This window comes from Equus caballus, chromosome 7 (assembly GCF_041296265.1).
Source record: "Equus caballus isolate H_3958 breed thoroughbred chromosome 7, TB-T2T, whole genome shotgun sequence".
NCBI classification, from domain to species: domain Eukaryota; kingdom Metazoa; phylum Chordata; class Mammalia; order Perissodactyla; family Equidae; genus Equus; species Equus caballus.
In genome coordinates this window covers 4,591,052-4,617,611 of record NC_091690.1, presented here as the reverse complement: position 1 = coordinate 4,617,611, position 26,560 = coordinate 4,591,052, and the positions used below count along the sequence as shown (strand labels likewise).

The following is a 26,560-nucleotide window of genomic DNA, read 5'->3' as shown; positions in this document are numbered from 1 at the left end:
GCTGCATTCGTCCAGGAGCGAGCAGCATCCAGCAAGTGAAGTTTTATCCCATCCTCAGTGCCAAACTGTAGGGGAGAAAGACATATCCTCTACCCTCTGGGTCCTTCTGGCTGGGCTACGAATTAAATTCACATGAGACAGAATAACAGGAGAAAATCAAACAAAACTTGATAACATGTATACATGGGAGACACTCAGGAAAACTGAGCAACTTGCCAAAGTGGTGGAGGCTCTCATCTCAAATACCATCTTCAGCTAAAGACAACAGAGGATATTGGGAGGAGTGGTTTGGGACTTCAAGGGGATGGAAGGCAATTTCCATGGAGATGGAAATGCAAATGGGCCAACTACAGACAATGTGACCTGAGAGACACATTTTACCTTACATTACAATTATCTTATGGTATTAGCACCTTCCTGGAACAGGACCTTCTATTTTAAGTTCTTTTAGGCGGTTGAGGGGGCGGTCAAAGTTTTTTTCAGAGTCTTTTGTTCTTAGAAATAATCAAGCCAAAGAGACACATTTTGGGGTGACCAATTCTGACCCCCCCACACAAGGATCAGAACCAATCTTCATTTTGGGTGAAGGTAGTCAACAGGTACAAGCTTCCAGTTCCAAAATAAATAAATCATGGGGATGGAATGTACAGCATGGTGCCTATAGTGAATAATACTGTATCATATATTTGAAAGTTGCTAAAAGAGTAAATCTTGAGGTCTGATCACTAGAAAAAAAATTTGTCAAAAACATTAAAAAAAAAAAAAAAAAACACCAGGGGCCGGCCTGGTGGTGCAGCAGTTAAGTGCACATGTTCCACTTCAGTGGCCTGGGGTTTGCTGGTTGGGATCCCAGGTACGAACATGGCACCACTTGGCAAGCCATGCTGTGGCAGACGTCCCACATAGAAAGTAGAGGAAGATGGGCACGGATGTGAGCTCAGGGCCAGTCTTCCTCAGCAAAAAGAGGAGGATTGGCAGTAGTTAGCTCAGGGCTAATCTTCCTCAAAAAGAAAAAACCATTTTGACATTTCGTTGATGGTGCACATTTTTTTTTTTTGCCTTCAGTTTTTGATTTTTAAAAATATCACACTAGAATATTACCTCTCTTGATCATGGAGTTTTGGGGTGCTCCTTTGAATTTTGCATCTGAGTGCCTCACTCACCTCATTGCTAGAGTGGCCGGCTTTAGAATCTGAGCTTTTAGCCTCCGGGTCATACAAGCTCTTACCATGGAGAAATGGGGAAAACCCCAGCTTTCTCAGTCCTCATGGCTTGTGGGATGGAGAGGGGGAAATGTGTGAATACAGAGATGTCCCAATGCCCCTTCTCCCAGCTGAAATGCCAGAAGGGGGAGGGATGACGTGTGGTTAAGTGGAGAGCTGTAAGCCAAAGAGACCTTGTCTCCTTCCTGTTTAGGACTCTGGCAAGGAGAACATCAAAGGGCATAGCCCTATGGCAAGTTGGGGGGCATCCAGAGCAAAGGGACAGTGGAGGGCAAGCTGAGTTGGACAAAGAGGATGCTTGGATTGGCACCTTCAAGCTCTGTTCCCATCACCCCATGGAAAAGGCAGAAGGCAGCCACAAATCAGCCTGGAAGCCTTGAGGTTTTCCTTAGGAGGCAAGTGACCTTACTTCCTGTGTCCAGAATGCAACCCCTCAGGGCCTCTCCCCTCAACTCTTTCCCCTGCACTGGGCCCCAGACTCCCATGACTTCCGAGAAGAGAAGTAGTGAAGGAGGTGGAAAGTTAGCTGGCAAGCGGAGGGGAGCCCCTCAACGTCCCCTCCCCGCAGCCTCTTGCATGAAAAGGGAGGGAGTTCTGGTTTCAGAACTTCCTCAAAAATATCACACTACCCCCTAACAGAGCAGCACAGTGGGGAGAACAATCGATCGATGGAGCCCTGCTAAGCTCGCCAGCTCAGTAACACAGAGCAGTGGGGGAAATCCAGGCACACAATGCAAATGCACCTCCAGTCACCGGCTCATCCCCACCCTGAGCTCTGAGCTTTGTGCATTAAGCTGCTAGTCTCCCTCTCTGAGCCTGTTGCCGTTGAAAATGGAAATCATAGCCTGCCTCGCTTCTTAGGGCTCTGCTGATGGTTTGAAAAGCTGACATCTGCTGAGTTCCTAGCACCAGGCTGAGCCGTCAAAAATCAATGGGTCTTTGGGTCATTTTTCTCTGTTACTACAAATCACGCCACACTGAATTTATGTCCGTATATCTGCATTTGTCACATCTCCAAGTGTGCTTGTGACATGAAATCCTTGAGGTTAAAGTGCTGAGCAGAAGGGGAGGTGCATTTGGGGAACTTGATTGATTGTACCAAACTCTCCTTCCAAAAGGTTGGATCCATTTCAAACCCCAGCGTCCTGGTGTCCTGGATGCTTCTCACTCACACACTTGCAGTCAATCATCAAACACTTTGATCTCTCGGCAAATCAAAGGGGAAAAAGACAAAGCTAGATTATTTCATGAGCTTTCAATTTCTAAATTCTTTTATCAATGAGACTCTCTTTCTTACGGATTAGCATTTCTCTTAAAAATCTGACTGCTCATGTTTGTTTCGTTTTCTAGAGGATATTAGTCATTTCTTAATGGCTTAACATCTAAGATATTTATATCTTAAGAAATCACTTGTTGGAAGTCAGTCTCGATGCTCTGGTTTGACATGCATGTGTGTGCCTTTTAACTTGATGGTATTTTTTTTTAAGATTTTCTTTTTCATTTTTCTCCCCAAAGTCCCCCGGTACATAGTTGCATATTTTTAGTTGTGGGTCCTTCCAGTTGTGGCATGTGGGATGCCGCGTCAGCATGGCCTGAGGAGCGGTGCCGTGTCCACGCCCAGGATCCCAACCGGCGAAACCCTGGGCTGCTGAAGCAAAGCGTGTGAACCCAACCATTCGGCCACGGGGCCAGCCCCTTGATGGTATTTTTAAAGGAGGAATTATTAGTTTATATGTGAAATATATCAACATTCTCTTTTATGTCTCCTTAGTTTCTTTAACATGCTTTCAAAGTCCTCACTTCACCAAGATGAGTTTTTACAAATTTACCATACTTTCAGCACTTTCACGCTTTCATTTTTTTTTTTTTTTTTTTTTGGTACACTTAAATCTTCGATCTAGCTGAAGTTTATTTTGGGTTTAACCATCTTTCAACCTTTTCCGCCAAATGGTGAATGTAATTTGCATTTTGTTTCAGGGAGAGGCTGACGTCATTTCACTGTGTTTGTAAGCCACTTGAACTTCTTTGTGAATTATCTGCTTGTGCCTTTTGTCCATTCTTTTAATGAGCATTTTCTGGGGGGGTGGGGGGAATAACAAAATGGAGAGCTGACCTTTATTGAGCACTTGCTGAGGGCCTTGCCTATGTCTTCTCTTTAATCCTCATCACAGCCCATTTTAGAGATGGAAACATTGAACTTACAAGCTGAGGAGGGTGTAAGTTTCCCAAAACCTTCAGACTAAAATGTGACATTCCCAAGGTTGAAATCCAGGGGCGCTGAGGGACTCCAGATTCCACAGACTTAACCAATCTCTTAGCAATGATTCTTACCATGCATGACTTTGGGCTAGATGGAAGTGGGAAAGGGGCACCAGACAGACTGTAGAGAACCATCAAATGTCTGGAGTGGGGAACATGAAAGAATAGGGACTGGAAGGTCCCAGAGATGAGGTCAGTGGGTGGACTAGACTTTAGAACACAGCGGAGGTATCATATAGTAAGAAACAAGGTTGGGGGAAATTCCTAGGATCATGCCACCATGCCCAGGAGAACTGGGGGGGGGGGGGGGTCCCCCTGGAGTTACTACCAGCTGAACCCCCAAGCCCTGGAATCCTAGAGCTTCAGTGAAGGAAATTCCTTTCATACTTGGGGGTCCCAGGGAGTATGTGCTGATCACCTGAATCCCAAGCATTGTGGTCATCTTTGACTCCCCCTCTTTCTTTCACCCACCCATCACCCCGCCATGCCAGCAAATGCTGTTGGCTCAAGCTCTGAAACCTATCTCATATCCCTCTCCCAGTCCAGGCCACTATGACTCCTTACTTTGGAGCAAAATTTTTGAGTTTCGACGTCTACAGTTCAATCTTCTTACGCACAGCCACATGCCCTTGTCACACACGGTCTATGGCAGCTTTCAGGGCAGAGTAGTGAGCGGTTTGGTTCACTGACATTAACTAGTATTGTCACAGTCCTACGAGGCCCAGACGGTCTTTCTACATCTTGTAGCTACGCCATCCTTATGAGTTTCCTGTGGCCGCCATAACAAAGTGCCACAAACTGAGTAGCTTAAAACAACAGAAATTTGTTCTCTCGTGGTTCAAGAGGCCAGATGGCTGAAAAGAAGGCATCCACAGGGCTGAATTCCCTCCAAAGATTTTGCAGGCGAAGCCCTCCTTGCCCTTTCCCGGCTTCTGGTGTTTGCTGGCCATCCTTGCTGCTCCTTGTCTTGTAACGTCATGAACCGCATAAGTGCATTTCAGTCCACGATGGGCTGCATATACGACAGTGATCCCATAAGATTACCGTAGAGCTGAAAAATTCCTATTGCCTAGTAACACTGTAGCTAATGTAACAATGTAGTGCCATGCGTTACTCACTTGTTTGTGGTGATGCAGATATAAACAAACCTACCGCACTGCCGGTTACGGGACAGTATAGCACCTACAGTTATGTACAGTACTTAATACTTGATAGTTTAATAAATGGCTATGTTATTGATTTATGTATTTACTATACTATACTTTTATTGTTATTTTAGAGCATACTCTTTCTGCTTATTAAAAGATGTTTACGATAAAACAGTATGCCATGTTATACCGGCAGCAGCCTCATGCATCTCGTGTTCACGCATCTCTTGATTGCATCAGTTTCTCTTGTGCTTGATTTAATCTCATGTTTTGTTCATCACGGCCCCCCTAGGCATACAAAAGCTACTGCTATCGTTGCCAGTAAGAGGCCATGTCAAGTAGTTGAGCTGGAAACAAAATTAAAATTGACTAAGGACTAAGGAAGCTGGGAAATAAGCGATGGTTATTGCTCACCAGTCAGGCATGTCCCATTGCACCACAGCTAGGATCTTGAAGAACAAGGACAAAGTGAAGGAAGCTATTAAAGGATCTGCTTCATTGAAGGCAATGAGACTAACAAAAATTCAAGAAGGGGCCTCAGACATGGAGAAACTTGAATGACCTGGATTGAAGACCAGACACAAAAGCATTACCCTCCCACCACCATGATGATCACAGTCAAAGCAAAATGTTTGTGATGTCAAAAGGAGAAGCTAGACCTGACTATGATGTTAAATTTACTGCTAGCTCTGAGGGGCTTGAATGATTCAAGAATTGTTTACTCACGTCTAATGTGAAAGCGTGTCATGAGTCTGTGAGTATTGGTACGAATGCAAGTGAAGAATTTTTGGAAACGCTAGATAAACTGATTGTGGAGGAAGATTACTTGCCAGAATAAATATTCAATATGGATGAAAGCTCCCTATTCTAGAAACAGATGTCTGGAATGACTTTCATCCATAAAGAGGACAAGTCAATGCCAAGATTTCAGGTTTTTAAGGCCAGGATAACAGTCTTGCTTGGGGGCAATGTTGCAGGCTACAAATGGAAACTATTTGTGATTAGCACAGTGAAAGCTCCAGGGCTTTCAATCGTATCAATAAGCACACTGCCTGTGTCTACAGGAGCCATAAGAACTCATGAAAGATGCAGGTCCTCTTCGAGGATACCCTTCTGAATTTCTATGCCAGTGAAAACGAGAAGTCCTGTTTGGAGACTAACATACCTTTCAAGATTTTGCTTATTATTAAAATGCCCCCAGGTATCCTCTTTTTATTGGTGATCTTCATCCCAATATGAAAGTGGTATTTTTCTCTCTAAAACACCACCACTTTGACCAAGCCAATGGATCAAGGGGTTATAGCAGCTTTTAAGGTCTATGACTTGAGAAGGACCTTTGCCCTCACTATTGCTGCAACTGAAGAAGACACTGAGAAGACACTGATGTAATTCTGGAAGGATTACAACATCTATGACTACCTCAAGATGCTTGGGCTTGGGCTGGTGTCACCAAGGAGTGTATGAACGGCATCTGGAAAAAGACACTCAAGAGGTTAGTCTGTGACTCCAAAGGATTTGCCAAGGATGAAGAGGTTGCAAGAGTCAACAAGGCACTGGTTGATATGCCAAATAACCTTAACCTTACGGTGTGGATGAGGATGACATTGAGCAGCTGCTGGAGGTGGGTCCTGAGGAACTGACTGACGAGGAGTTGTTAGAACTGAAACAGGAATGCACAGCTGAGGAAGATCAGCAAGAGAAAAGGAAACTGCAGGGCAAGAAAAGGAAGACCTTCCAAGAAAATTCACAGTGGAGAGTTTAGCAGAAGCTTTTGCAGACCTCAACAAGCTCCTAAAAAAGTTCAAAAACGTGGACTCCAACGCTGAAAGATTTTCATTAATAGAGAGTAATCTTTGGGGTGCATTATCTGCTTACAAGCAAATCTATGATAAATAAATAAATAAACAAACCAAGCAAACCACCATCGACATATTGCTGAAAAGAATGGCACATCCTTAAGAAGATCCTCAGATCCTTCAGGAGGTATTCCAGAAGGATCATTCCAGATCATTCCATACCAGAGGTATTCCAGGAGGCATTGTTATCATAAGAGATGACGGCTCCATGTGTGTTCTTGGCCCTGAAGACCTTCCAGTGCGAGAAGACGTGGAGGTGCAAGACAATGATATTGACGATGCTGACCCTGTGTAGGCCTAGGCTAACGCGTGTGTTTGTTTTTGACAGAAAAGTTTAAAAAGTAAAAAAACAAAAAAAATTAAAAATTTTTAAAATAGAAAAAAGCTTATAGAATAAGGATAGAAAGAAAGAAAATATTTTTGTACAGCTGTGCAATGTGTTTGCGGTCTGTTATTACAAGAGTCGAAAAGTTAAAAAAAAATGAAATGTGTAAAGTAAAAAAGTTAAAGTAAGCTGAGGTTATTATTGAACAGAGAAAAATATTTTTGTATAAATTTAGTGTAGCCTATGTGTACAGTGTTTATGAATTCTACACGTGTGTACTGTGATGCCCTAGGCCTTCATATTCACTCATGACTCACTGACTGACTCAGCCCGAGCAACTTCCCGTCATGCAAGCTCCATTCATGGTAAGCACCGTATGCAACTGTATTATTTCTATCTTTAGATGTGTTTGGGTTTGCAGATACTTGCCATTGTGTTACAGTTGCCTAAAGTCTTCACTACAGTAACATGCTTTACAAGTTTGTAGCCTAGGAGCAAAAGGCTAGACCACATATCCTAGGTGTGTAGTAGGCTATGCCATCTAGTTTTGCATAAGGACACTCTGTGATGTTCACACAACGACGAAATCGCCTAACGACGCATTTCTCAGAATGTGTCCCCGTCATGACGCAAGGCATGTCTGTAGATGGATCTCTCCAATGTCTGCCTCAGTCTTCGCATGGCCGTCTTTCCTCTGTGTGTCCTCTCCTTCTCTTAGAAGGATACCAGCTGTTGTATTTAGGGCCCACCCTAATCCTGCATAACCTCATCTTGATCTAATTACATCTGCAAAGACCCTTTTGCCAAGTGAGGTCACATATCGAAGTCCTGGGCGCATAAATTTGGGGGTGACACTGTTCAACCCATCACAGCCATCAAGAGCAAGGTGGCCTCCAGGATCACAGGGGAAGAAAGAACTGAATGGAGATGTGAGATGTCTATAACATCAGGCCACCGAAGGGACAATTTATCTGCTTCTACTCTCTTCCTATTGGGGCAGGCTAGTCAGGCGGCCCCAGCAGGTGTGGCCCCAGCACTGAGGTTGAGAAGATGAAAGGGAGCGCGTGGATACCTAAGGATCCCCCCTCCATCACTGGCTGCTTTCTGCATACCCCTAGTGCCCGGCACAGTCTATGGTCCAGAGCAGATGCTCAGTGAAGCTTTGTTGCATGAATGAATGAATGAATGAATGGGTACCAGGAAAGTGAAGGTGGGGACCCCCATAGGAAGGTTGAAGGGCACGGGGAAGCAATTCCCTGGCCCACCCTTTTTGGTTCCTGGACACTGGTAGAGGGGGATTTCCGCGCCCCCACCCCCACCCCCCGGCACTGGTGTGACAGCTCAAGTCCCTCCCGTTGTTAGCGACATGCTCAGAGTGGGGCGGAGCCTGACAGGTTGAGGCAGGCAGGCAAGAGCCCGAGGAGGTCAGAAGTTTCCTTCCCTTTTCCTGGCTGCCCTCTGTGCGCCCCTGGCACCGCCAGCACGCAGCTGATGCAGCGCCGGCCGAGGACCGCGATGGCGGAGGAGGGGTCCGGCTGCCTGGTGCGCCGCCTGCCCTGGGTCACCATCCTGCGCGTTGCTTTCCTGCTGATTCTCATCGGCATGGTGATATACTGCTTTGTCTGCAACCAGCGCCTCGCACAGCAACAACAGCTCGAATCGTCTGGGGTAAGTAGAGAAAGGAGGAAGAGGGACGCACACCTGCCACCTGCCACCTGTTGGTGGAGCCTGGGGACCTCTGGGTGGGGTCTGGCTTTGCCCGGGCGCGGAGGGGAGGGGAGCAGCCGGGAAGAGAATCGCGTGGAGGCAGAGGGATGATGAGCTAGAGGGTAGACTGACTGATAGATAGACTAACAATTTAAAAAAAACAAACAAACAAAATCAGAATGAGATGGATAAAAATCAGCAGGGAGTTAGGCAGATCCGAGGCTGCCCTGGGGGTCCGGGCTCAGGAATCGTCAGTTCTGCCCAGGAGGTAATTCCCGGGTGGAGATCCCGGGGTGGAAAGGATGTCATCTGGGGAAGGTGCATCCGATGTGGGCATACAAAATGACTCGTCTTCGGTGTTCCCCAGCAGGCTGACTCAGAGCTGCTGGGGGCTTCACAAGGCTGGCAGGGAGGGTTCTGGGGCCTCCAAGGACGGGACCAACGGCGGCCGCTCATCTGAGAGCCCCGGATACCCACTACCGGGACCCCCTTTTGGGGGCTGCGAAGGGGGCTTTGCAGTAGAGAGAAGCAGGTGCGCACGGCGCCGGCGATCCTCCAGGAAACCGAGTTCTTTTGAACGTCTATATGCTCCCTGCCTGTGCAGATCGACTTCCTCTTTAAGAGATCTTTAAAGAAAAAAAAAAAAAGTCATGTCGGCTTTATGGAATGAGGGGTGGGCAGGAGGGTGGGCAGAGGAAAGAGAGTTCTTAGGGGGAGCTCAGAACTTCGGGGCTTATGTCTCTGCTGTGTTTTCTCTTGTTTTCTTCCAGTGGGCCGTCGCTGAGCTCCAGCTGAATCACACAGGTAAGACGGGGTGCACGTGTGTGCGCGCGTGCTGGAGAAAGGGGGTGGGCGAGAGGAAGGGAGAGAGAGACGGAGAGGAAAAAAAGAAAGAAATCAAGAGAGAAAGAAAATGAGAAAGAGAAAGAAAGCGAGTGAGGGAAGAAAGAAATTGAGAGAGAAATAGAGAAAGAGAAAGAAAAATAGAGACAGAGAAATAGAAACAGAACGAGAAAGAGAGAGACAAAGGAGAAAGAGAGAGAGAGATGGGGCAGTGTGTTTCTTGGTGTTTGTTACCTTACTCTTTCTCTCAATCCATCCCACGTGCTCTTCCCCTGGGAGAGCCAAAAGCAACGCCAATGGTGATTGCTAACATTTCTTCATTCCCCAAACATTAGTCGAGCAGCTACTGTCAGCCAAGAACTGTTCTAAGAGCCACAACAGCGACCAGAAGAGAAAAAAAAAAAATCCTTGTTTCTGCAGAGCTGCCCTTCTCTGGAGAGGATCAGAAATAAATCAACGAACCAGTAAAATATGTAGCATGCCAGTAGAGTAAAACACCCTTATCGTATGTTCCGGAGAAAAATAAAACAAGGGAGGAGAATGGGGCATGCAATGGGTTCGGTCCCTAAGAAGGTGGCATTTGAGCAAAGACGTGAACTAGGTGAGACAGCCAGCCATTCGGTGACCCCTGCCGGCCTCTCTTCTCCTTTGTGTCTTCCACGCTCATCCCCAGAGGTTTACATGCTGTGTGCCTCATTTTGTAGCAGAAGGAATCCCTGTTCCTCTTTTTTTTTTTTCTGTCACCTCTGTTCAGACGATGATAACAGGATACCACAGACTAGGGCAGCTTAAAAACAAGAGATATTATATCTCAAGGTCCTGGAGGCTCCTGGGGGAAGTCCAAGATCAAGATGCCCATAGTTTCAGTGTCTGGTGAGGGCACGCCCGCTGGTTTATGGGAAACCATCTTCTCGCTGTGTCCTTATACAGCAGAAAGAGCAAGAGAACTCTCTGGGGTCCTCCTCTCTCTCTCTTTTTTTTTTTTTTTTTTTTTGAGATATAATTGACATAGGACATCATATTAATTTCAGATGTACAAATCACGCTGCGATCTTTGCGTCTATTGTGGAATGATCACCTATTACAATAAGTCCAGTTAACGCCCCTCGCCACACAGAATCAAGATTTTTTTTTTCCTGTAATGAGAACTTTTGAGATCTACTCTCTTAGCAACTTTCAAATATGCAATACAGTATTATTGACTATAGCCACCACGCTGTGCATTACATCCCATGACTTATTTATTTTATAACTGGAACTTTGTACCTTCTGACCACCCCCACCCCTGCCTCTGGCAACCATCAATCCATTCTCTGTATCACGAGTTCGTTTTTTTTTTTTTTGGTTCCACACTTAAATGAGATCACACAGTATTTGTCTTTCTTTGTCTGACTTATCTCGCTTAGCATAACGCCCTCAAGTTCCATCCGTGTTGTCGCAAATGGCCTCCTTTTTATGGCTGAATAATATTCCATTGTATATATATACACCACATCTTCTTTATCCATTCATCCATCAGCGGACATGGGATCCATTCTATAAAGACACTAATCCCATTTACAAGGGCTCCTCTCTCATGATCTAAACTCCTCCAAAGGCCCCACCTCCTAAAACCATCACCTTGGACGTTAGGTGTCAACATAGGAATTTTGGATATTCGGTCCATAGCACTCAATTTCCCTAAACCTCCATCATTCCCACCCCCCCCCCCCAACTCTATCTCTAGGACCACGACACGACGCCAGGCTGCACTGGCAGGGCAACCCAGCCCTGGGCCGCTCCTTCGTGCACGGCCTGGAGCTGGACTACGGTCAGCTGCGTATCCAGCACCCTGGCATCTATAGGCTGCACATCCAGGTGACACTAACCAACTGCTCCTCCACTTGGACCAACGCGGTCCGCAGGGCCACCCTGGCTGTGGGCATCTGCTCCTCCGCCACCCACAGCATCAGCCTGCTTCGCCTCAATTTCTACAACGCTTGCACCGTCGCCTCCCAGCGCCTGACGTACTTGGCCAAAGGGGACACTCTCTGCACCAACCTCACTCTGCCGTGGCTGCCGTCTCGAAATTCGGATGAGACCTTTTTTGGGGTTCAGTGGGTGCACCTCTGACGACTGTACCTCCTGGCTCAGATTTGATGGGAGAGAATATTTTTTTCTCTTTGTTTCCGTTTTCTCAGAAAATCCTTTTCTTCTTTGTGCAAATACTGTGTATAATACTGTGATTTATAATAAAAAAAATACATATTTGGTCTTCGTCCCATTTCTGGCACAGAGCTCCTAAAGCGCTTGGAATTTTCTGAGAGAGCCATGAAGGCGTCTGTTGTTAAGTTAATGAGGTGAGTTTTAGAAAGCTCCTAGGTCACCTAAGTATGGGGGCTGGTTGCCAGGGGAACCAACTATGCGATTAAAGGGTTGGAATTTTCAGTCCCACCCCCAGACATCCAGGGAGGGGAGATGGGCTGGAGGTTGAATCAACCACCAATGGCCAATGATGTAATCAATCACGCCTGCGTAATGAAATCTCCGTAAAAACCCAAAAGGACAGGGCTCAGAGAGCTTCTGGGCTGGTGGACACGTGGAGATTTGGGAAGAGTGGTATGCCCTTCCCCTGTAACTTTCATCTCTTCCTTATGGCTGCTGCTGAGTTATGCTTGTTGGCGTGAGGAACCCACACACACACATTGGAATTGGTGCCAGAACCAATTTGACCTCTGACAGGTGAGGAAATTGAAGGATAGCTTACCCGGGTGGTGAGATCACCCAGTTCATTAAGGCAGAAGATGAAGGATAATAATATTATTACATTATTTATATAGTAAATATTGTAGTGGATGCAACTTTTTTTTTTTTTTTGAGGAAGATTAGCCCTGAGCTAACATTTGCTGCCAATCCTCCTCTTTTTGCTGAGGAAGACTGGCCCTGAGCTAACATCCGTGCCCATCTTCCTCTACTTTATATGTGGGACGCCTACCACAGCATGGCTTGTCAAGTGGTGCCATGTCCGCACCCAGGATCCAAACCAGCGAACCCCAGGCCGCTAAGAAGTGGAATGTATGAACTTAACCACTGCACCACTGGACCAGCCCCTACAATTTTGAAGTATTAATTGGTGGAGGGTTTTTTTCTGTCTGCCTGTGGTCTTTCCCTTATTTTCCATCACTTTGTTCCAGCCACACAGTGCTGCTCGCTGTTCCTCAAAGACACCAGGCACGCTCTGGCCTCAGGGCCTTTGCACTGCCTGTTCCCTCTGCCTGGAATACTGTTCCCTCAGATGGACACATGATTCACGCATGCACCTCCGTCTGTCTTTGTTCCAATAGTGACTGGCCCTTCCTGACAGCTTTATTTAAAACTGCAATACTTACCCTAGCCCAGCCTTCTCTACACCCTTTCTCTGTTTGTTTGGTCTGTTCAATTAGTTAAACAAGGAGGCCGTCAGACTAATGTGGCTCTAAAGCCGTGGCAGCCTATGTAAGCAAACCGAAATCTAAGCTTCAAGGTTACAAAATCAAAACGATAAGGACAACCGATCACACACAACCAACTAGGCTTTACTCAATAGCCAAGCAATAATTTCCTTACTTTGCTTTTTCCACCTTTTCCCTATAAAATTCTTTCCCCGAGCTCCTGTTAGTGGAATGTGTCTAACCACTGCCAGTTTGGCATTGCCCAATTCAAATCAATTTTTTACTCAAATAAACCCTTAAAATGTTTAATATGCCTCAGTTTACCTTTTAACAAGCCTCTATCGTATTTATCACCCTGGAATGTATTAGAGACATCCACTTATTTATATTGGTTATTGTCTGTCTTCCTGCTACATCCCACTGGAATGGAGACCCCATGAGGTCAGGAATTGCAGTCTGTGCTGTTCACAGCTGCAACCTCTGTGCCCAGGGAATTGCTTGGAATGTATTTTTGAATAAACGAGTGAATAAACTCTTTCCACTAGAATTTTACACCCACCCCTTTCCTGATCTGCAAAGTCCTCTCAGGTCTTAGGTAAATCCTCCTCCTCAGCGAGAGGCAGAGACCTTATGTTAGGGAACCAGGTTTGTTTTGCCTGCTGCCCAATATGCCAATCACCAAGACGACATGTTTGCAGCAGAGAAAGGGTTTATTCACAAGGCAGCCAAGTGAGGAGATGGGAGAATGAATCTTAAATCTGCCTCCCTGAAAATGGGGATTAGAGACATTTACAGGATAGAGAGGCAGGGTGATCTGAAGCATGGGGATAGATGATTGGAGATAAGGAGAAGTGAGGTGACTGATGGTCTGCACAAGCCATAGTCCAGCTTCATGGCTCTTTGTAGGAGGCATGCTCACAAAATGGCGGCATTAACATGATCTGAGAGTGGAGTTTTCAGCCCCTGGACGTCAAAGGGTCATCCACGCAGGCCCAAGTGATGAGTCGGTGGTCTTAACTGGCCTGAACTGGACAAAGTGTCCACTCTCGGTTCCTGAAAAACTTAAGCACCCGTTACTATGGTGACCCAAGTGTCAGAGGTGCTATCTGCAGAGCAGGCTTTAGTAAGGCGGTATCTGAGTGTTTTTGCAAATAGGCAGCTCACTGAGTATACTTAAAGCAAGTTGGCCCCCGGGTTCACTTGTAGCTGGAAGATCTCTGGAAACTGTCATCAGCTTAAGCTATTTCATGGGGTGAAAGTGTCAATCATTTCCCTCATCTCCTCTCATCACCATGGCAACCCCTTAACCAAAGGAGGTCTGATCCTAGGACCTTACCCCCACTTTGATTATTCAAGATTTACACTGCCATCATGGTTTTCCTTTGGGTTTTGAAGGAACAAGTCTTCTAAAGTTTATTTCCTCGTGGAGATGGATTACAGAGGTGGACCATCTGTAGGTGGGGGAACTCACAGGTGAGATTCTGTTTTATTCATAGTACACTTTAAAATAACATCAGATCCCTAAGGAGAGAATGGGGCAGGCCCATCATGGACAAATCTGAATTTTTTTCTGCCTCTCTGATTTTGTTTACTTCATATTCTATTTTGATATCTACGCTCTGTGTGGCTGCTAGTATTACTCTTGCACATGTCCTCTTTTCCATCCGGCATTCATTCTTTTGCCCCTTTTGCTTCTCTTGCCTTCCTCATCTTTTCCTCTCTGTCTTCACTCCTTTCCCTATCTCCCTGAGCCCCTCCCTGCTCCCGTCACTATCACAATTTGGGAACTGTGTCCAGACTCCTTAAGCACCACAAATTGGCATTTCTCTAGCCTGTGGTAGGGACATGTTCCACTGACCACAGAGAGAAGGAGGGCTAACAATGACTCATAAATTGATGACAAAATTAGAGAGAACCTATGAAGAAGGCCATGAGAGTGCCACAATAAGAGAACTAGGAAACTAATATGTATTTTCAAAAGGTTGCATTTTTTGAGTAATGACTCCTCATCTCTTATGCTAATAGGAAACAATAATAATTCTTATATGTATTTATATAGTCACTCAAGAAGTCACTTATGAAGGGACTGGCCCAGTGGCATAGTGATTAAGTTCACCCATTCCACTTCGGCGGCCCGAGTTTCACCAGTCGGGATCGTGGGCGTGGACCTACCCACCACTCATCAAGCCATGCTGTGGCAGCATCCCACATACAAAATAGGGGAAGTCTCAGAAACCAAAAACCAACAGCCCAATTAAAAAATGGACAAAATATCTGAACAGAGATTTCTCCAAAGAAAATATATGGATGACCAACAGGAACACAAAAAGGTGTTCAACATCCTTAACTATCAGGGAAATGCAAATCAGAACTACAATGAGTATCACCTCACTCCGGTCAGAATGGCTATAATTAACAAGCCAGGAAACAACAAGAGTTGGAGAAGATGTGGAGAGAAGGGAACCCTTGTTCACTGCCAGTTGGAGTGAAAACTGCTGCAGCCACTATGGAAAGCAGTATGGCGATTCCTCAGAAAATTAAGAATAGATCTACCATATGATCCAGCTATTCCACTGCTGGGTATTTATCCAAAGAACTTGAAATCACAAATGCATAAAGATACATGCACCCCTATGTTCATTGCAGCATTATTCATAATAGCCAAGACTTGGAAGCAACCTAGGTGCCCATCAAAGGATGAATGGATAAAGGAGATGTGTTATATATACACAATGGAATACTGCTCAGCCATAAGAAACTATGAAATCCAGCCATTTGTGACAACATGGATGGACCTTGAGGGTATTATGCTGAGTGAAATAAGTCAGAGGGAGAAAGTCAAATACCGTATGATGTCACTCATAAGTAGAAGATAAAAACAATGACAAACAAACACATAGCAACAGAGACTGGATTGGTGGTCACCAGAGGGAAAGGGGGGAGGGAGGACAGCAGAAGGAGTGATTATGCACATGTGTGTGGTGATGGATTGTAATTAGTCCTTGGGTGGTGAACACAATGTAGTCTACACTGAATTCAGAATATATGACAATGTACACCTGAAAATTATATAATGTTATAATCCAAGGTTACTGCAAGAAAAGAAACAAAAGAAACAAAAATAGAGGAAGATTGGCACAGATGTTCACTCAGGGACAATCTTCTTCACTAAAAAAAAAAAAAAAAAAAACTTATGGAGCCTACAGAAAATCGTCAAATTACAAGGGAAGAGAGCAAGAGAAGAACAAAGGAATTTTAAAGATAGCTAGAAAACAACAAGATGGCAATAGTAAATCTACACCTATCAATAATTACTTTAAATGTAAATGGACAAATTCTCCAATAAAAAGACAAATTCTCCAATCAAAAGTGGCTGAATGGATAACAAAAACAAGACCCACCTATTTGCTGCCTACAAGAGACTCACTTTAGCTTTAAGGACACATACAGACTGAAGGTGAAGGGATAGAAAAAGATATTCCACGCAAATGGAAACCAAAAGAAAGCAAGGGTAGCTATACCTATATCAGACAGAAGAGACTTTAAAACAAAGACTAATAAGAGACAAAGATGGACATTACATAATGATCAAGGGGTCAATCCAACAAGAGGATATAACCTTCAAAAATATTTGTGCACCCAACATAGGGACACCTAAATATATAAAGCAACTATTTACATACCTGAAGAGAGAAATAGAGCAACACAATAATAGTAGAGGATTTTAATTCCTCCCTTTCACCAATGGTAGAAAATCAATAAGAAAACATTGGACTTAAGCTATATATTATATAAGCTGGACTTTACAGATATATACAAAACATTTCATCAAAAGCAGCAAAATACACTTTCTTTTCAAGTGCACACAGAACATTCTCCAAGTTACGAAAGACTTGTTTTCTGAGACAAGTCTTCATAAATTTAAGAAGAGTGAATCGTTTCCACAGTCTTTTCTAAGCACAATGGTATGACACTAGAAACCAATTACAAGAAGAAAGCTAGAAAATTCACAAAAATGTGGAGAATAAACAGCATGCTACTGAATAGCCAATGGGTCAAAGAAGAAATCAAAAGATAAATCAAAAAATATCTAGAGACAAATGAAAATGGAAATACAACATACCAAACTTATAGAATGCAGCAAAAGCAGTTCTAAGAGGTATATTTATAGCAATAGATACCTACAATAATAAACAAGAAAGATCTCAAATAAACTACCTAACTTTATACCTCAAGGAAATAGAAAAAAGAAGACCAAAATAAGTACCAAAGTTCTATTAACTTTACCAAAGTTAGTAGAAGGAAGGAAATAACAAAGATAAGAGGAGAAATAAAAGAAACAGAGACTAAAAAGACAACAGAAAAGATCAATAAAACTGAGAGCTGATTTTTTTGAAAAGATAAACAAAATACACAAATCTTTAGGTAGGCTCACCAGGAAAAAAAAAGAGAAAAGATTCAAATAAACAAAATCACAAATGTAAGAGGAGACATTACAACTGACAGCACAAAATACAGAGGGTCATAAGAAACTACTATGAACTTTTATAAGCCAACAAATTAGGCAACCTAGAAGAAATGGATAAATTCACAGAAACAGACAACCTACCAACATTGAATCATGAAAAACACCAGAAAATACGAATAGATTACTAGTAAAGAGATTGAATCGGTAATCAAAATCCTCCCAACAAACAAAAGCCCATGACTAGATGATTTCACTGGTGAATTCTACCAAAAGTTAAAGAGGAATTAATACCAATACTTCTCAAATTCTTACCAAAAAATAGAAGAGGAGGGAACACTCTTATGAGGCCAGCATTATCTTGATACCAAAGTCAGGCAATGATGCTTAAAAGAAAGTAAAATTACGGGCCGATATCCCTAAAGAACATAGATGCAAAAATTCTCGAGAAAATGTTAGCAAAATGGCCTCAATAATACATTAAAAGGATCATACACTGTGGCCAAGTGGGATTTATTCCAGGGATGTAAGGATGGTTCAACATAAAGCAAATAATGTGATACACCACATTAACAGAATAAAGGATAAAAATCATGATCATCTCAATAGACGCAGAAAAAGCATTTGACAAAATTCAACATCCATTCACGATAAAAACTCTCCACAAACTGGATATAGAGTGAACGTACCTCAACATGATAAAGGCCACATATGACAAATCCACAGCTAACATCATAATCAATGGTAAGATCAGGAACAAGACAAGAATGCCCATTCTCTCCATTTTTATTCAACACAGTACTGGAAGTCCTAGCCAGAGCAATTAGGCAAGAAAAAGAAATAAAAGGCATCAAAATCCGAAAAGAAGAAGAAAAACTATTTCTACATGCAGGTGATGTAATATTATATATAGAAAACTCTAAACACCCCTCCAAAAAGAAAAACTGTTAGAACTAATAAAAAGTTGCAGGATACAAAATCAATATTCAAAAATCAGCTGTATTTCTATGCATTAACAGTGAACCATTGGAAAGAGGAGTTAGAAAAAACAATCCCATTTACAGTTGCATCAAAAATAATAAAATACCTAGAATAAATTTAACCAAGATGATGAAAGATCTATACACTGAAAACTGCAAGTCGTGGATGAAAGAAATTGAGGAGGACACAAACAAATGGAAAGATGTCTCATGCTCATGAATTAGAAGAATTGATATTGTCAAAATGTCCATATTACCCAAAGCAATCTACAGATTCAATGCAATCCCTATCAAAATTCCAATGGAATTTTTCACAGAAATAGAAAAAACAATCCTAAAATTTGTATGGAACCACAAAAGACCCCAAATATCCAAAGCAATCTTGAGAAAGAAGAACAAAGCTGCAGGCATCATGATTCCTGATTTCAAGCAAATTGCAAAGCTAAAGTAATCAAAACAGTATAATATTCACATAAAAACAGGCACAGAGATCAACGGAATACAATAGAGAGACCAGAAGCAAATCCACACATATGTGGTCAATCAATTTATGACAAAGGAGCCAAGATTACACAATGGGGAAAGGATAGTCTCTTCAATAAATGGTGTTGGGAAACTAGACAGTTACACGCAAAAGAATGAAGCTGGACTCCTGTCTTACACCATACACAAAAATCAACTCAAAACAGATTAAAGACTTGAACATAAGACCTGAAACCTTGAAACTCCTAGGAGAAAATGTGGGGGTAAAATTCTTGCCATTGGTCTTGGCAATAATTTTTTTTTGATTTAACACCAAAAGCAAACGAAACAAAAGCGAAAATAAATGTGTAAGACTACATGAAACTAAAAAGCTTCTGCACAGCAAAGGAAACCATCAACAAAATGAAAAGGCAACCTACTGAATGAGAGAGAGTATTTGCAAATCATACATGATAAGGGGTTAGTATCCAAAATGTATAAAGAACTCACACAACTCAATAGCAAAAAAACCCAAAGAATCCAATTAAAAAGTGGGCAGAGGAATTGAATAGACGTTTTTCCAAAGGAGAGACACAGATGGCTAACAGGTGCGTGAAAAGCGCTCAACATCACTAAACATCAGGAAATGCAAACCAAAACCAGGATGAGACATCCCTTCGCATCTGTTAGAATGGCCATCGTCAAAAAGGCAAGAGATGCTGAGTGTTGAGGATGTGAAGAAAACTGAGCCCTTGTGCAGCATTGGTGGGGATGTCAATTGGTGCAGCCTGTGTGGAAAATAAAAAAAATTTAAAACATAACTACCATATGATCCAACAATTCCACTTCCTGGTACATACCCTAAGGAAACAAAATCACCATCTCAAAAAGATATCTACACCCTCATTTTTAGTGCAGCACTATTTATAATTATAGCCAAGACATGGAAACAAGCTAAGTGTCCATCGATGGATGAATGAATAAAGAAGATGTGGTGTCTATAGACAGTGGAATATTATTCAGCCATAAAAAATGAGTAAATCTTACCACTTGTGACAACATGGTTGGATCTTGAGTGCATTGTGCACTCAAGCGAAATAAGTCAGAGAAAGACAAATTCTGTATGATCTCACTCACATGCGAAATCTTTAAAAATCAGTCATAGATGTAGAGACTAGATTGGTGGTTGCCAGAGGTGGGGGATGGCGAGTGGGCCAAATGGAGGAAGATGGTCAAAAGGAATAAACTTCCAGGTATTAGATAAATAAGTTCTAGGGGTATAATGTACAGCATGGTGACTAGAGTGAACAAAAGTGTACTATAGATTTGAAAGTTGCTAAGAGAGTAAATCTTAAAAGTTCTCATCGTAAAAATAAAAAGTTTTGTAACTATGTGAGGTGATGGATGTTAACTAAACTCGTGGTAATCATTTCACAATATATACATGTATCAAACCATCATGTTTTACACCCAAAACTAACACAATGTTATATGTCAATTATAGCTCAATAAAAATGGCGGGGTGAGGGATGACTGACACCCCCTATCTATTGGTATAGTGGTACAGTTTCTCTTCTGTTAATTTATTAGAGGAAAACATTATATGGACAGATTTCCTGATGTTGAACCATCTTTGAATTTCTGACATAAAACTTTCTTGGTCATAAGATAATATACATTCAATATCTTGCTGGATTCTAGGTGCCAACTTTTTTAAAGAATTTTTGCATCCGGATTCCTCTTGCAGAATTATTACGCTTGGGTAAGTACAGTCATGTTGTGATTATAAATGAGTTGGCCTGCTCACCCATCCTTTTGGGGACTTTTTCAGTAGCATCTAATGATCTTGTCCTAATTTGATTTTTTTCACTCTCTTTTCCTTAAACAGAATCTCAAAGGGTTTGGCTATTTTATTTGTATTTTCAAAAGCAAAGCTTTCAGTGTTAAGTTTGACTTTAGGTTTCTTCTTTTTAATGTTTTTGTTTTATATTTTATTAATATTTCATTAATATCCTGATTAATTTTGTTGTTCTGTCTCTTTAATAATACTAAATTATTTTTTTATCTATCTTCTTTAACAGTGAAAGCATGTAAGTCTACAACTGTTTGCTGAGAGCAGTTTTTGAGGTATCCCATGGGTTTTGGTATATAAGTCTCCTTTTTGTTATATTCTGGAGAGTTTGTAATCTTTTCTTTACATTTTTCTTTTTGATCCAAGGATTATCTTGCAATGTTTCTTTCTTTCCTAGCAGTTAAGCTCTTGGCCAGCTCTCTATTACTTCTTACAATTTTACTGGACTATGATCAGAGACCTTCGTCATAAAATCTTCACTCTTTTAATTAATTAAGATTCTTTCTATGAATATCACTATCTTGTAAATATTCCCCGGATGTATGAAAAAGTGTACATTTCCTGTTCAAGAGATTTAAAGTTCTCAATTCTATCATTTCAGGCCTCTGTGTTCTAACTCAACTTTTCTCTGTTAGATCTCCCCAAGTCTGAGAGAAGTTTGGCAACATCTCCCACCATATCTGAATTTTGATCAAGATCATCTTCATTGCTAGCAGTTTTCCCTTTGTGTTTAACTAGCAATTGTCTGTTGCATTCAAGTTTATAACTCTCACATTGAATTTTATCATTATCCAGGGCCTTACCTTTATCCTTCTGGTGCTGTTCATCTTAAATGAGAGCTCGTTTTGATGTTAACCCTGCCTCTCCTGGGAGGGAAGCTGTCTATTGAAGCAAATGTGTCATCACAAAGCCAACTTACTTCGAGCCCTTATTTAAAGCTGTTTCATAAGTAGCCTCCTTCTCAGCTCTAGAATATGGGGGAAACACCAGAAATTTCCCCAACCACATGAAATAAGTCAAGTCAGAATGGAGGCAGTCTATGAGAAGGCTGTGCTTTGTTCAGAGGTACAGTGTATTTCTACCACATTTCTTCTGTTATTGTGGACTCACGAAGTCAAAAGGTTGCTGAGAAAAACCTGGCAAAAGTGTTGATAATGGTCGAGGGTGAGTGAGGGGCACATGAGACATTTGGCCTTAGACCAATGACTCACTGCCCATGCTTCTGTGAATGTCTAGACCATTCTAAGGATTTAGATCTCTGTGTGTGTTCATTTCTTAGGGTTGCCATAACAAAGCGCCACAAAACAAAAGGCTTCAAACAACATACATTTATTCTCTCACGGTTCTAGAGACCAGAAATCCAAAATCTAGGTGTTGGCAGAGGCATGGTCTCTCCAGACTTCTAGGGGAGAAAGCTTCCCTGCTTCTTCCAGCTTCTGGTAACCCCCACGCCTTCCTCGGCTTGTGGCAGCATCATACCAATCTCCGCCTCTGTCTTCACACGGCCTTTTCTCTGTGTGTCTGTGTCTGTGTCCGAATGTCCTTCTTAGGAAGACATCAGTCCTGTTGAATTAAGGGCCCTCCTAATGATCTCATCTTAACTTGATTAAATCTGAAAAGACCCTATTTCCAAATAAGGTCGTATTCACAAGTACTTGAGGTTACAACTTCGATGTGTCTTTTCTTCGGGGACACAATTCAAACTATGACACCTATAACCTATTCACCAATTCAACCTATAACACCATGTTACCATGAGAAGTTCGTGGGGAAGAAATATTCCTGAGCTGGAGATGTATAAGGAAAAGGGCTGATGCTGATTTTGCTTCCCGGTCATAATAAAAGATCTTAAGAACCCTCACAGATCGGCAACCCCAGACTTTTATTTGTGTTTTCCCAGAACTTGGCAGCCACTTCCCATCCCCTCTTAGCTGAGTTGTCCTCCTTTAAAACTCAGATCCAATAGGAAAACGTCTAGAAAGATATAAGGCCAAATGGTCAGCAGGGGCCCTTCCAAAGGTAGGCTGAGGAAGGAATAATACCAACTCTGGCTTGTTTTCTGCTTGTTTTACTTGATATTTCTCTGCATTGTTGGAATTTCTTCTGCCGTGTATGTTTTCTTTTTGGAAATTTTTTTTTAGTGGCAAAGGAATTATGTCATTCTTTTAAAATCTCAGCAGAGTCATGATGAGGTGCCATCTCACACCCATTAGAAGGGCTACTGTAAAAAAAAAAAAAAAAAAAGAACAGAAAATAACAAGTGTTGACCAGGATGTGGAAAAAAGGGAACCCTTGTCTGCTGTTGGTGGGAATTTAAAATTGTTCAGACGCTGTGGAAAACAGTAAGGCAGTTCCTCAAAAATTTAAAAATAGGACTACCATATTCCATCTCATGGGGTACACCCAAAAGAATCGAAAGCAGAGACTTTGTGCGTTCATGTTCATAGCAGTGTGATCCGTGATAGCCAAGAGGTGGAAGCAACCCAAGTGTCCATCAAGAGGTAAATGAATGAAGAAAATGTGGTCCACCATACAATGGACTGTTATTCAGGCTTAAAAAGGAAGGAAATTCTGACACACACGACAACATGGATGAACCTTGAGGACATTATGCTAAGAGAAATACACAAGTCACAAAAAGCCAAATACTGTACGATTCCATTTCTAGGAGGTCCCTAGAGTAATCAAACTCAAAGAAACAGAAAATAGAATGGTGGGTGCCAGTGGTTAGGGGAAGAAGGTGGGGAGTCAGTGTTTCTTGGGGACAGAGTTTCAGTTTGGGAAGATGAGAAATGTTCTGGAGACGGATGGTGGAGATGGTTGCACAACAATGTGAATGTGCTTCATGTCACTGAACCATATGCTTAAAAATGGCTAAGATGGTAAATTTCATATTCTGTGTGTTTTGCTGCAATTTTTTTTAAATCTCAGCAGGTCCGTCTACTAACAACCAAGACAATAGCTATTTTTTACAGAGAGCTTTCGATGTGTTAGTGGATTAGTTACCTAGGGCTGCCATAACAAAGAACCACAAACTGATGACTTAGAAAACAGAAATGTCTTGTCTCCCGGTCCTGGAGGCCAGAAGGCTGAGATCAAGGTGTCAGTAAGGTTGGTTCCTTTTGAGGGCGGTGAAGGAGAATCTGTTCTGTGCTTCTGGTGGTTTGCTGACATCTTTGGTATTCCTTGGCTCATAGAAGCATCATCCTGATTTCTGCCTTCATCTTCACATAGCATTCTCCTCTGTGTCCAAATCTCCCTTTTTTTATATATATAAGGAAATACTCCTACTGGATTAGGAATCCACCTTCGTCCAGTGTGACCTCATCTTAACTAATTACATCTGCAAGGACCCTATTTCCACCTTCTGGGTCCTCAGGGTTTAGGATTTCAACATGTGAATTGGGGGGTACAACACACAGTTGGCCACTTTACAAACCTTGTCTTATACAAATGTGATGGCAAACCTATGAGATGGGTCTTAGGCTGAGCTATGTAAAATAGCCAGTTGAAAATTGCCACATTCTAGGATGAGCTTTGTAAGATGACGAACTGAAATTTTCACTTTTGCCAATGGCACAGTTTTAGGTTGAGCTATATGATACACAGCGATCACGTATTGACAGCATCATTCACTGAGATTCAGAGAGGTTAAGCAATTTCCCTAAGACCACATAGCTCTGGTGGAATCAGAATTTGAATCCAGGTCTGTCAGATATCAAAGTCACTCCCCAACAGGGGCCAGTCCCATGGCCTAGTGGTTAAGTTCAGCGCACTCTGCTTCAGCAGCCTAGGTTCAGTTCTCAGGAGTGGACCTACACTACTCATTGGTGGCCATGCTGTTGGGGGGACCCACATACAAAATAGAGGAATCTTCCTCAAGCAAAAAGAGGAGAATTGGCAACAGATGTTAGCTCAGGGCCAGTCTTCCTCAGCAAAAACAAAACAAAACAAACAAACAAAAAAAAACAAAGTCATCCCCCAGAAAACCATCCTACATGTTCTGCCTCTTCTTGACACCTCCTGACCACTCAGGCTGACCATCTGTGCTTACAGAACAAACCACTTACCCTGTGGCATTTCAATAAACTATTTAAGCAGCTCTTTCTTGTACTCTGCTCTGATTTCCCTGAAAGACACAGAAACAAGAAGAGGGAAAAGATGTGGCATTTGAGCTGGGGATAAGCCAAAGGTTATCCCCAGAAACTAAGAATCGCTACCTTTCATGGCAAAAGGAACTTTGCTGATGTAATTAAATTAAAGGTCTTGAGATGCGGAGAGGATCCTGCATTACCCAGATGGACCCAATGTCATCATGAGTTCTTATAAGAGAGAAACAGGAGGGGCAGAGGAAGAGACGTGATGACAGAAGCAGAGGTCGTGGTCAGAGAGAGATTGGAAGATGCTACACTACCAGCTTTGAAGATAGAGGAAGGGGCCATGAGCCAAGGAAGGTAGGCAGCCTCTTGAAGCTGGAAAAGGCAAGGGAGCAGGTTGTCCCCCCTGAATTCTCCAGAAGGAATGCAGACCTGCTGACACCTTGATTTTAACCCAGTGACACTCATTTCAGACTCTGATCTTCAGAACTATAAGATTATAAACTCGTGTTATTTTAAGGCACAAAGTTGGTGGTCACTTGTTACAACAGCCACAGGGAACTCATACACGCCCTCTTCTTTGCTGTAGTGGTAGGGGTTCCATTATCTTTTTTTTTTTTTTTTTGGGTGAGGAAGATTGGCCCTAAGCTAAGATCTGTTGCCAATCTTCCTCTTTTTGCTTGAGGAAGATTGTCATTAGCTAACATCTGTGCCAATCTTCTTCTATTTTATGTAGGACATCACCACAGTGTGGCTTGATGAGCAGTGTGTAGGTCTGCATCTGGATCCGAACCCACAAACCCTGGACCATGCAAACTTAACCACTACACCACCGGGCAGTCCCTGGGGTTCCATTTTCTCACTAGCCTCTGCATCTCCCCCCGTCTCACCTCTCTCTTCAGAGACTTCACTCCCCTCTCTCAAAATTCCACTGACTTTATCATGCAGAGCACCTGAATTCCGCCTTTATCGATGCCCAGGGAACTTCACATTTCTCAACAATCATACCAAAGATTATATATCAGGATAGAGATTCCAAGATGGCGCCGTGAGTAGTCCTCTTTGTCTCTCGCCCTTCGAGTCTACAATTATTTGGACACTTATCGCTTGACAAAGGATATCCAGACAGCATCTCAGGACGTCTGAGACACCCACGCGACTATACATCGGAAGGCGGACGGACTTTCCTCCGGGAGGATGTGGAAATAGGTGAAAACTCTCCGACCCCGACGGGCAGCCTAGTACCCGCAAGTGGCTTTCTTCCAACGGACGCCCCCAGAGGATCCACACACATCTAGGGCAGGAGCGAGAACACAACAGAGGAGCGACGGTGGAAACAGGTGACCAGAACCCTACTTAAACCCCCTGCAATTACTCCTAAACGCAGAGGGAAACTTTGGAGTTGCACACCTGAGCCCGCGGGGAGAGTCTCTCCCCGCCATTGGCGGGGAGACCCAGCCTGGTGCTCGGGGCGCCCGGAGGGTCCCAGAGAGACGCCCGCCCCGGGGGACTAGGGATTGCCGGAGATCTCGGAGAGGACCGGGGCGGGGGAACTTTCAAAGGCGCATCCGGCGACCCGGCGGGGAAGCGCCGGAGCTCCGCCAGGCAGCAGACAAAACTCTCTGTCTGCCAGTAGCAGAGGGGCCACGCTGAGCACTCAGGGCTCCCGGCAGAGGCCCGGAGAGAAGCCCAGAGGGCGGGGCGACCCCCAGCTGCCATTGCCCGCCCGGGGGGACTAGGGATTGCCGGAGATCTCGGAGAGGACCGGGGCGGGGGAACTTTCAAAGGCGCATCCGGCGACCTGGTGGGGAAGCGCCGGAGCTCCGCCAGGCAGCAGACAAAACTCTCTGTCTGCCGGTAACAGAGGGGCCACGCTGAGCACTCAGGGCTCCCGGCAGAGGCCCGGAGAGAAGCCCAGAGGGCGGGGCGACCC

General features: G+C 43.4%; 1 protein-coding gene across 1 annotated transcript; it reads left to right on the top strand.

Annotated features, from left to right (window-relative positions):
* Positions 1-8,189: 8,189 nt before the first annotated feature.
* On the top strand, positions 8,190-11,608 carry CD70 (CD70 molecule). Its single transcript, XM_001496320.5, has 3 exons — positions 8,190-8,479; positions 9,289-9,322; positions 11,088-11,608. Exons 1-3 carry the CDS (start codon positions 8,303-8,305, stop codon positions 11,471-11,473), a joined length of 597 nt encoding a protein of 198 aa, XP_001496370.2. The 5' UTR covers positions 8,190-8,302; the 3' UTR covers positions 11,474-11,608.
* Positions 11,609-26,560: the final 14,952 nt, after the last annotated feature.